A 12,548-nucleotide genomic window follows, 5' to 3' on the forward strand; every position below is an offset into this window, starting at 1 on the left:
GAAATTTCACCATTGTCTCAAACAGATCTGCATCACAAACTATTTACTAATGTAGCATGAACAATTACAGTTAAAATCGCCTCTTAGAATGGAGCACATCTGTAAGTCACCGCTGTCAATGAGGGACTAGTAAAAAAAAAAAAACAACAACAACACTGTTTTACTAGTCTGACAAGGAATTAACCCAGACCAGACACACCTCATTCTGTACATTCTGAAGCTGCTTTTCTTCTCAGTTATATTTCTGCAGGGCTGCCTCTGATCTTACCAAAAAAAACCTCTAAGAGCAGCTTACAATTTGGTTGGCCTGCTGACCACCCAAGTTTCCTGTATGGAAAATAAAAGCTGCTCTCTTGCCTCACTCTGGACCTGGAGCTGTCAGTATGCAGCTCTACCCCATCGAGAACCAGTCAGCAGGGCACAGCACATATCCCTTCCTGTCCTCTGGAGAGCAACTGCTTAGCAGAATGCCAAGCAGGTTACATACACATACAGGCTGCTGGCCACGTGTTTAGGGGACACCTGGTCCTGCCCACACACTAGATTGATTTAGAGCACTAAATCATTTAGCAAGTTTCTAAATCCCACACTGCACACACTTGTGCAACCAACAGCCACTTTGGGTATTGCTTCATTTAAAAACAACAACAAAGACACAAAACAAAAAAACGAACAAAAATCCCACCTCACTTGAAGTGTTCAGAAGATTCTTCTCTTCCTGTTTACATATATTTTTATGCTCTATGACCGCGACAACTCAGAGCTTTTTAAAAACATGCATTGTAAGGTGCTTTTACTTTTGTAATTGAGAAAAAGTTTCCTCCCCTTTGAGTATTAAAGACAAAAGACACTGTTCAAATTTTCCTGTTACTCTAGAGGATTTCTATTCTGAATGCTTTCAATTCAACACAACTTTAAGAGAAAGTAGAACAGAAGTCACAAGGCCTTATCTACAGGCAATAGTACTGTTGTGGTAGAGCAGGTACTTAAATACCTTTTCTCCGATTTCTGTTCTGTCTCCCGTAGGAAGAATCTCTATATCAGGCAGAAGTGCACAAGCCTCAATCACACGCTTGTACCGGCTCTCATTCATCTCCCTCCCAAAAATAATATTATCTTTCAGAGTCGCATTTTGGACCCAGGCTTGCTGAGGAACATAGGCTACTGAGCCCTGCAAGGAAAAAGAAGAAAATCCTTACTCAGTACTTCGGACTAAAAGCCTGCACATGAAGTCTAAGCACAGCAGGGCTTTGTGAGACTGGCAGTCCTCATTAACCCACAAATTGGCAATGTCATTATGGAACCACGTCGTCAAAGTGTGTGCTCTTGGGGTGGTGCCTCCTCCAACATATTTTTGTAATCTCCTCTACATGCAAACGTAACAAGGTGTATTGGTGGAAAAGAAGAGACTTCAAATAAAACATGATTCTCTGACAGACTTAGAGGAAATATTTGTTTAGAGAATATTTACACAATTATTGAATGTCAAAAGTTATTATGGCTTTGTTCTTTCGTACAGTTATAAATTCTGTTCATTGTAAAACAATTTAATCCGGAATGCAGAAGAGATTAACAATGGCGTCCCTGCCAAGAGATCTCTACTGAAAGCAGGGGAAGTTGTTCTTATAGAAAAGAAGTCACTTCAAAGGAAGAGACTCAGCTGCTGCGAAGTATTTTGCTTTGAAGAATGGTTCGGCCTTCTCTGTCTGCACTGATAAACAGTGATTCATTTCTCACTCACTTTAGTTTTTCCAGAGCAATTTTGGAGATGACCAAATGTGCATTTTTTTAATGTAAGATTTATTTGTTTTGCTCTCAAACAGCAGCTTTTCCCATGTTTGTAACCTTACCCAACAACTCTCTGATGTCTAAGAAGATATGAATTAATACTGCTCCTCCTCATGCTGGAGTATGTGTAATAGGGTCTCTCTCCCATACCTGGCTGCCAGCAAGACTCAACAGAATATTCATCTTTGAGACTTCTATCATTCTAGATATTTGGCTAAATCTGAAACTGGCAGATTTAGAGTTTGTTGGATCAACTCTTAACAGAGAGAATGTAGAGTATGGCATAAACATAGCTGCTAGGAAATCAGGCTATAAGTGCATTCCTTTGAAAGGCTCTCTTCCCCTCTTCACATCATTTCAAGTCTAGAATCCCTTCGGCAACACCCACAAGTAGCAGAACAATTATTCAGAGACATCACACCTTGACAACCACATAGCCTTCCTTTTTGTCCATCTCCCCCAGTAATGCAGACAGCAATGAAGACTTTCCACAGCCAACTTGACCAACAACAGCTATCAGGGAGCCTTCAGGAACAGTGAAGTTGATGCTGAAAATAAAGTGCACATAATTCAGCCTTGCTTGCTGGCACACCCCAGTAGTTAAACAATCCATTGACCAGCCCATATAAAGCCAGATGCAATGTGAACACCCACTGCAAACGCTGACACAGCACGTGAACTTAAACCACTTGAAAATGCAAACCTTTCTTTCAGAAAGTGCGTAGCTCTTCTTATACTTAGGACATAGCATCCTGATATGTAATCAGTCAACAAGAAAGAAATAGTCACTTCCAATATTTCTCTTAAATTTTCTGTAAGCAGAAATGTAAATAGAAATGCATGTTCCCCAAATAGCATCCTTGCCCTAAAGAACATGCAATTTAAAACCCAAGATCAGCCAAAAACGAAGGAAGGGAGTGGAGCACTGGGAAGACAGGGCTGGTAGCTCTATCACCCCAGTTACTTTGGTAGTCATACTATGTACAATGTTCTTCACTGGTTTTCTCCAGCAAAGGAATCAAGGATTGCTACAGTTCAGAGAGAACGGGATTTTTAAAGGTAGTCTCTGAGGACATAGTGCAAAAAGATAAGAGACTGGGGATAATTAAGAGGGGACAATATAATTGCATCCTCTAGATGGAGCTCATCCCATCTGCAGCCTGTAGCAAGAGCTTGAAATCTCTACAGCTTTCTCTCCTCCCATCAAACCTCTTGCTACTCCCATCTGCATTTCAAACTCAATATTGCAAACTCCTCTAATTCATGAAGCGCCTGGTTAAAATACAGTATATTTTTTATATATATATATATATATATATATAAACGCACATATATAACATTTAAATATAAATAACCAGATGTTATTTGTTTTCCTGTTCCTTTAAGGAAAAAAACTCTTCTGCAGATAGACTTTCTAATTTAAATACAGATAATCTATGATTCAGCACAACTACAGAGTAGAACAAAGAGTACCGATTCTTACCTATTCAGTGAAGGAGGATCATTTCTGGACCAGCTAAATGTTGCATTCTTTACAATAATACTTCCTTCAGCTGATGAACAGAAAAATTATATTTACGTAAGTGTCAAAGCAAGCAACTAAACTGTATGCTCTGAATCATGCCACAGAAGTAAATCTAAGTACAGAGAAATAGAAGTATAAAGCTACCTTTGTAGCAGAACAATTACCTGCTGCTTACCAGAAGCTTGTGTTCTGTCAGTCAAAGCAAAATAATAAGCATAAGAATGGTAAGTCTAACCTCAGCAGAGAGTCTTAAGTTACACATCTTTAGTAACCAGGAAGTACACAAATGTCAGCTGTAAGATGCTGACTAATTCAGCCATCTCCTCCTTTACCCAGCAACTCTGCTGCAGTACTTCAAAGGCAGTTCAAGAAATAAAGCAGCCTCGACCTGACTTGTGCTTCAAGGAGAACATCAGCTCAACTGCTACTTCTACGTGGAAAGCTGAATTACCACAAGAATAGGGGAAAAGAAGTCAAACTACGAAATAAAATAACTTTGACCAAAATCAGTGTTGAGGGAGTCAGAACGATTTAGGTTGGAATGGACTTTTGAAGATCATCTAGTTCCAGCCACCCTGCCAATGGACAGGGATACATTTCGCTAGATAGGTTGCTCAAAGTCCCATCCAACCTGGCCTTGAACACTTCCAGGGAGTGTTCATCCACAACCTCTCTGGGCAATTTTTTTTCCCCACTTAGAGTGAGTCCAGAGGGTCCAGAAGGCAAGAAATACTTAGACTAGACGTAAGTTTGAATCAATACAAGTACAACCCATCATGGACAAAATTTATTTTAAAAATCCATTAAACCCTAATATAAAGATTTGTGAGTGAGGTATAGTACTGGTTATCACCTGAGAAAGGGGAGGAGATATTCCCAGAAGGAAGATGGGGAAAAAAAATACATCAGATGACTGCTTACAGGAAAACCAAGTGAAGTCATACATAGGTCAGCTAATCACATGAGAGGGAGGACTGGGGATTTTACTATCTTTGTAATAAGGAAGGGAAAAAAAAAATGTTTAGAAGTGACCAACAGTTAAATCAAGGTTTGTCTTGCAAGACAAAAGGGTGTTGGCTTTTCAGTAAGCCTGCCTTCACGGTCATCTCTCTCCAACAGCCCTATATAACCACAGCAGCAGTACTAGATGTGTTACAGCACAGAGTAATGCTCTCTGCACAGAATAAAGTGGAGGCATTTGCCAGAACTGGGACTTATCCTTTCTCTTTGAAAGGTGCTGACGTGGTATACAATTGCTTTTCTCAAGAGTGGTGGGTTTGGAGACAGTGTTAATTCTCATCCTCTTAACTTTCAAATGGGTACACTTGAAACTGTCCAACAAGTCATTTATTCTGTAGTTTGGACGGAAAATGGTGAGAGGAGAGAAATTACACTTCCGTAGGTGGTAGAAATTCTATATAACTCACTTTTACAACCTCCCCACCCCCCCTTTTTGCTTTCTGGCTGAAATCAGTGAAATCCAGCAAGATGCAGTACATTTGTTACAGAAAAGCAGAAGAAATGCTACAGAGCCACCCAAAACTTGCACAAACACTTTTCCAACAATACTGAAACTCACCGTCTGTGGTGGGACCCCTGATTATGCTGTCTGGATCTAACTCTTCATGTGACAGAAACACCCTAAGGCGCTTCAAGGACACACTGGCCTACATAGGAAAGAGATGCAAAACTCTCTTATATTCTGTTCATTATAGTTAAGAGTGGTATTTTACACCATGTATACATTTCATCATTTTTACACATCCCTCCTTAAAACCATGGTATTTTTTCTTGGATAGGCATTAAGCTCGCATTTCCCAGACCACAAGAAATACGACTGATTTCAGGAACACTTGTCTACTGTACCTGGGATTGAGAATTTTGCTTTTATAGCATTCAATACACAAGAAATGCAAAGCTCCTTTACTGTGATTACTGACTTTCACCAGAGGACTTTCTCTAAGCACAGAAATGTAATCTTTCCACCCAATGACTATTTCTGCACAGAAAAACTTGTTAATAACTGAAATCTTACTTCTACTATGCTGCTGATAACCATAGGAAGCATGTTCAGTGGAAACCTGAGGATGTTGAATAAAGCTAGGGATACAAATGCCTTCTGAGCATCCAAGACGTTGTTCTTGTCTATTTTGACATACACAGCAAAGGTGGACAAGGCAACCTGAAACACAAAGTGTAATGGTTACAACAAGGGTTACTTTTTTTTAAGCCACTAACTCAAGAAACATAGTCTGACAACCAGAATCAGAGATTTGCAAAACAAAGAAAGAGCAATGCTCTGATAAATTCCTTGTTCCTGATAACACTTTTTGCAAAACAAACATTTGATTTTAATGTATTGTTGTAAAAAAGAAGTTGATGGTGCCTCTTGGAAACTTCTGAGAAGGTGCCAAGTGTTCACTTTCTTCACATAGCAAGGGTGAAGCCACAAATGGCCTAGTACTTGTGGTCACCCTGCAGAAGAGAAGGAAAGGAACGATTGCTAGCTTTGTTTCTTCTCATTCACAAAGAAGTCACTCCCCTTTGTACCAGACACTAGGATCAATAACACATATATACTCAAAAATAACCCAATACTAGCTCATTTTATATTTTGTAGGGACTACCACAACCCTAGATTGCAAAGTACAGCCCTCTTTATCCTGGACAAATATTCTAAGAAGCTTTAAATGTTACTGCATTATAAAGATGAAGCCTTACAGTACCTAGACAGTTCACAACAGAAAAGTTTTAAGATCCTTGCTGAACAAAAAATGACATTGAATCCCTGCTATCATCAATCATAAGGTACAAAAATAATTGTATACAGTTATTTACATTCTTTAAAAGTATGTTAAGTTATAATAAAACTAAAGTAAACTAGGTTAAGCCAAAGAAAAACAGCATAACCCCTCCCTATCACAGGGAGTTTTCACTTGCAGATCAATTCCCTTCACAGCCGTTTCTTCCATGGTAAGAACACCCATACTTCAGTAGGTAATAGGAACAACTCTTTCACACACATTGACACAACAAGAAAACAAGGCAAGAAAACATGGTTGGCTAACTACTAGTGACCCTCTCCCTCAAGACTTGAGGCCATTAGCTCAAATGCCTGCAGAGGAGTCTCACCTAAGTACAGCATCCACTTAAGACATTCGTATTTATGTTTAAAATCTGACTGCTGTGAAGCCATGTATTGTTCTTCTTACGGCGGCTGACTCAGCTGTGTCTGGTACAGTAGCTTGTTTGTACAATCCTTAGTTCGGACACACATATCCCAGGGAGAAAGCCCTCCCAGAGAGATCGAAAACAAGACAGGCTCCAAAGAATAACTTCAGAAGCAGCATGCCTGCACTCTTGTGTTACCAACAATTTGGCTGAAATACGCCCGTATCAGTACAGACAGCAGCACAGGAGGTACCGCACAGCAAATACCTCCCTGACACCATTACTAAACAATGTGTCCTGCCATTGAAACAGGAGAAGGAGTAGAAGAAAGTATTCTGCACATCAAAAGTGCTTTCAAATAGGCACCTGCATAATTCTCTAATCAGAAGTTTAGAGGAATATATACTAAAGAATAAAAATCTGGAAAACTGCATGTTAAACAGCAGTCTTACACTTCGGGCTGTACCGATTTCTGTCCCAGTGGCAAACCCTCTAAGGTTCAGGACCTTCGCAACATACACAATGTGCACTGAAACAGAGCTACTCATTAGGGGAATTCATCTCAGACTCTAAATAACAGCATTAAGGAGTCCACATGCATGGTTTTATTTAGAAACTTCATTTAATAATGTATTTATATTAAAATCATTTCAGACTTCTTTTAGAAAAGCATTCGCTTAAGAATGCTGCTGATATTTCCTATCCAGGGCACTGCTTCTTCTGCCTTTCATCATGCCCTGAGCATAATGTAAACACTACATAATATTTGCAGGAAAGGAATCTGAGATTGGAAAGTACGCTTAAACACCTTCAACTGGAACGGCACATATTTTATCCTAATGTAGTCATGGCCTCTATTTGCTTCTGCGTACAAGAGCCCTGGCCCACTGTTCTAATAGGGTTTGAAGCAACTTTGATGTGATCTCACCCTTCTCTCTCTTTTATTAGTCTGAATGTAAGCTAGCCACAAACACAGTGGAGATGTTTCACATATCAAGAATATTTTTTTTTGTAAATAGGAATTTAAAGCAATCCCAGGCTATGCAATGGCTTTACCTCTCCACATTGCTCTTAAATAGATGTGGGGAGAACCCAGGCCAGAGGCACACTTGGCGTGCAATGTTCCATTAGATTTAGGAGTCTTATCCAAGGATCTGCTGCTTTCAGAAACATACTGAAACAAGGGAACTTTTTCTTTGTTGTTGAGCACAACTACCACCTGGATGGCACTGTGCACATTAGTAATTTCTTCTTAATCTGACAGTGCTTTTAATGTTAGGTCCCTCGAGAATACCAGCAAAGGTAGAAGGAGCGGGGGAAAAAATAGTTTTAGTTTTAAATAATTCAGTCATTAACTCTTAAGATACATTCAACATGGATCTCACTAATATCCAAAGAAAACAGAAGAGCCTTTTCATAGGGAACTGTGGAAGTATTCCTACTTTTCCATTCATTACAAAACAAAAACAAGTTCTCAAGTACTGCTTTGGAAAGCATGATCCCAAACAGGAGAACAGACCTACAGATTTGTTTCACTTACCAAAAAAGGAGCACAAACCCAAGTGAAGGTAGCCATCGCAGCGAGGTAAGCAGATTTTTTTAGGACTTTGAGCTCTTTCTGCCTGATCTCTAATACCTTCTCTCTGAAGGCTAATTCCCAAGCATAAAGTTTCAGAACTTTAATCCCGTTGAGAATTTCATTCATCAGCTTAATTCTGTTGTCTTTGCTCTTCATCTGCGCCTTCTAAAAACAACATTGCAATAAATAATTAGCAGAGCACAATACTTGGCAGATCCACAGAGTTCTCAGCTTTTATTTTGCAATGGCAAAATTTACCTCATTATCATCAAAAGCCTACTAGATTCCCAAGCAGGAAATCTGAGACACTATCTGAACAAACAAATACACAGAATGAACACATTTTAAACCAATTAAAAGAATGCTTCATACAACTAAAAACCCAAACCAAGATCAAAACAATTGTGGTACCGGTTTAAGTGTGATTAATTCTGCACCAGAGAGCCTCAGGGCTCAGGTTCCTCCTAAGTACAACATGCAGTTGAAAATATGCCACTCTAACCAAGCTTTGGTGATGCGCGGCTCACATCTAACCTTACACAAAACCCAGTTTTGCTTCATTTTCAACGCTATCAATCACTTCCTGACGGTGTACTAAAGCAAAAAGCTTTCTATTCAGCAGAACGAATACAGACCATTAGGAAGAGGGAAACCTTTGAAGAAAGTATTTTAACGAGGGCTGAGCAAAGCTGAAACGATGTTCTGACTCAGCACCCAGCAGAGTTAGCAGACTGCACCAGGACAGCTATCTCAGACAGCTGTTACCAGGGGCAGCGTGGCTGTGACAGACTACCTATTTCTACTTCACCCCATGTAGGAAACGAATGCTGTGGTACGTTCTGATGAACACCTAGAGATAAAATGCTTCATTCAAACAAATTAGCAAATATCAGTGGAAATGTGTTGAACTCATCTAGTAGTGAAGTTTTTACCAGAAAGCACGGAGCTGTTGGAGGTTGTTTTTGCGATAGAACACATGAGAGTTTGAGCCTAGATTTACCTACTTGCACCCTCTGTAACTAACTGACCGTCTCTAATTAAAATCTACTATGACCCAAGAAGAGCCAACCACCGAGACTCCTGCCTCCTCATCCCACCTGGAAGAAAAAAAAAAACAGCAAGAAAAGACACACCAACACTGCAACCACCATCCCAGAAATGTAAATATTTCACTCATTTTAACGTTCATTAGGCAAACAGTAGCACAAGTTTCCTCTTGAGTTCTTAGGCAGCAAGTTAAAAACTAATTTCAATCCAAACGTGGCATTTCTTGAAGCTGGCTAATCTTCAACCTTGCTGTTAACTTCTGAAGATTTTTTAGACGATTATGTATAGACGTAAGGCTGAAGAATACATGAATTCGTATTTATTCTGCATACACTTCATTTCTGACCCTTCCATCCTTTCCCTTTTTTAAGCTGTAAATAGGTAGGGGGCACAACTCAGAAAAAAGTCAAAGAACCGTACACATTTCTTAAAAGCACTGTCACATACATAGAGCTTCTTACCTGATAGGTTTTGGTCTTCATTGCCATCACTGCATTTATGGGAACCAGAAGGATCATAACAGCCACACCTGCCAGTACAGAAGGACCTAAATTCTGAAGAGAAAAATACACAATTGTAAACATTTATTCAAAACCATTTTTTAAGATTCAGGGTCAAACCATTGCATGTGGTGCAGAAAAGCATTCTGAAGTATCTTTTCAGCATCTGCTTCCCTTTTCAAGGGCAGCTTAGGAGAGGATGATGATGATCCAACATGGACTTCAACTTACGTTTACGTGCTTTGATTTTTGAAACTTAGACATATATAAGTAGCCTGAATACAGAGGCATATTTCGCTCAAGGGAGATTTTAACATTTGACTTTTGTTCTGAAGTAGAGAACTGTGCAGAGAATAACCAACTTCTTGATCAATTTCATCACCCTTCTGACTGACAGTAAGAACTGGAAAGAGACAGCCTGGTGACTGGACTAGAAATAACAGGCTTCTCATATGATGACTCTCTGAGTGTAGAACTAGGACCACTTTTCTTTAAATCACATGATAAATGAGATATTGTAGGTGTTGCAGTCCCCCCAAAATTAATAGCTCCCATCTGCATCCTACCCACATACACTAGGTTATACAAATTCAAAGCCTTCCTTCTTGATAACTGTGAAAAAAGTAGCTCTGAAAGAATTCTGAACAGCATTTTTTCCATGCTGCTGTAAACACTCCAGTGGTCTGAGCAACAGCTCTCTGCAGTCATGACAAAAAGAAAAAGCACATTACCAAATTCAAAACAGCATACAACACATACAATACTCACCTGCCACAGTAAGTACAATGCTAGTATCACCTGGAGGGGTGCAGACCAAATCATGTTTATATAGGTGGCCAAGTCCATGAATCTCTGAGCATCCACAGACATTAGATTTACAATTTCACCCACAGTAGAAGTCTTTCTGGCAGAATTTGTGATAACGAGTGCCTAGGTGCAGATTTTAAAGAAAAAACAACATGAAAAAAGACTTATTCATTTCCTTTTCCTCCACTGAATTTAAATGGCTTTACCAAGCTTCATCTTTAAGCATCCTTTTCACGCTTCATGTTCTGTTTACCCTGCACATCTTAAAAAATGTAAGTTGTGTTGATGGAAGATGCACTCCGGTTAAATTAAAAATAGCAACAGGTATTTGCAAATAAGGTTGGTTGGTGTTTTTATTGCTTGTGGAGGCATAGGGGTTGCTTTTCTCTTTTAAGCGTAAAAAGTAGAATCTTCGCTTCTTGTCACATATTTTTCTCACACACAGCAAACAATCCTAAGCTTTCTAAAATGTTCCAGATTACTCTAGGAAAAGGCGGTACTGCCCGTTAAGTCACGAAGTAAGCTGTAAATGTAGATGCATCTTAATTTTTGCACAAATTTAAGCAGTTTCACCCCCAGTCTAAACGAGAAAAGGTTTCTTGTTTACCAGTGGGAAGGAGGAGTTGCCAGAAATCAGTAATTTTGAAAATTGTCTTCATCTCAAAGCTTTATATTTATAAATTAAATACTCTCTTATTTGTATTAAGAGTTAGGAGACTGCTGGGCTGATTCCTAACAACTTAAATTATTCAGACCTAAGCAGTGCATTCTCACGGCCGCTGAGTGGCATCATCATATATTTAGAAGAACCACTTACCTTTCGATAAATTACACCAACAATAGCTGTTTTGAGCCTCATTCCAGTTACAAAGCAAATATGAAAATACTGGTGAAGAATCAGTGTCTGAAGACAGGCACAAACAAACAGCAACCCAGTATAAAAGTAGCCCTGCCAGTCTGGGGCATGTTTGTCATTTACAAAGTTGATTAGCAATCTGTGGAGAGAGGAATTAGCAATCCTGCCATAATGAAATCAAAAGGAAATTTCAGGGTTACAAACTTGAATTATTCTAAACATTTCATGGGTCATGCAAGCACCCAAAATATCAGACTTAAATAAAACAATTAAGCTACCTTAGAAACTGGACATCATTTTATACTAGGACACTTCATCCCCTCCTGCTAACAATGTAGTACTTTAAAACAAAAATATCACATGCCTTATATGCACAGCATTCTCTTGGAGCTATACTGAAAATTCTTGCATTTCCTCCAACTCAAATGCAGCTACTTCTAGTTGTTTTACTACTGCTCACCTTAAAGCATACAATCTCTCCTACTGCCTTAGCTCAGTGCTGCTTCACACACTGTGACTTGTGGTTATATAGACCTTTAGATTTCTGAGTAGTCCCACAATCATCACAGGTTAGAAGTATACATTAATTCTCCTGATATTGCTGAGTATGCTCTTGCCTGGCCTTCCTAGTGTTGGAAGGGAAGCTATGATGTCAAACATTTAGCATATGATGTTATAATTTTAAAACCAATGGGCCAAAATCATCCGTGTGCATGAAAACTTGCATGATAGCTCTACTCCATTGATATAGCTAGAAGCAAAACAGCTTGGTGACTGACATACTTAAAAGCATGACTTAAGCACACTTAAAAATCTGTCCACATACTTTTAATTTGATAATAAAGTAAATAGGTCTTACTTCAAAATTTCTGGGCCTGCAAACATCAAGAGATCGTGTGCTGCTTTAAACAGGAAACTCATGAGAAAATACGGTCCAAAAGTTTTATATAACACCTTGAATAAAGATGCCTCATAGTTCTTCTGAGATGGTTTTATAATCAAAGCTTCAGCCTCTTCTGTCACATCACCATTTGAGTCACTTGACTTTTGCTGCTTTTTGGATGAGTATAACATGTTTAATGGTTGCCTGAAATAAGAGTTAAAATATATTGAAGGTATACAAGGTAGCCTTTACTCAAGCCTAAAACCAAACAGAAAAATGCACAGTATACAATCAGACATTTACTTCAACTAGGCTGATAAAAGTTTCTGATATTAGCCAACTCGATGGCCTGTCCCTCTTACATCATTCTTCATTTTAGAAAAAAGTGTCCC

At 39.1% G+C, this 12,548-nt stretch overlaps 1 protein-coding gene across 6 annotated transcripts in view; it reads right to left on the reverse strand.

Annotated features, from left to right (window-relative positions):
• LOC106033447 (ATP binding cassette subfamily C member 1 (ABCC1 blood group)) overlaps window positions 1-12,548 on the reverse strand; it is a 57,606-nt gene that overhangs the window by 21,078 nt on the left and 23,980 nt on the right. For 4 of the 6 annotated variants that reach the window (XM_066977813.1, XM_066977812.1, XM_013176934.3 and 1 more), the window contains exons 8-17: window positions 12,133-12,360; window positions 11,235-11,436; window positions 10,379-10,540; window positions 9,572-9,664; window positions 8,025-8,228; window positions 5,349-5,495; window positions 4,893-4,980; window positions 3,272-3,341; window positions 2,210-2,336; window positions 995-1,171 (exon numbers count right to left, since the gene is read on the reverse strand). In XM_066977813.1, coding sequence (XP_066833914.1) covers window positions 995-1,171; window positions 2,210-2,336; window positions 3,272-3,341; window positions 4,893-4,980; window positions 5,349-5,495; window positions 8,025-8,228; window positions 9,572-9,664; window positions 10,379-10,540; window positions 11,235-11,436; window positions 12,133-12,360 — 1,498 coding nt within the window. The remainder of the gene's footprint in view (window positions 1-994; window positions 1,172-2,209; window positions 2,337-3,271; window positions 3,342-4,892; window positions 4,981-5,348; window positions 5,496-8,024; window positions 8,229-9,571; window positions 9,665-10,378; window positions 10,541-11,234; window positions 11,437-12,132; window positions 12,361-12,548) is intronic. The other 2 variants (XM_013176935.3, XM_066977811.1) reach the window with 1 other exon arrangement.

This window comes from Anser cygnoides, chromosome 15 (genome assembly GCF_040182565.1).
Source record: "Anser cygnoides isolate HZ-2024a breed goose chromosome 15, Taihu_goose_T2T_genome, whole genome shotgun sequence".
Classification (NCBI taxonomy): domain Eukaryota; kingdom Metazoa; phylum Chordata; class Aves; order Anseriformes; family Anatidae; genus Anser; species Anser cygnoides.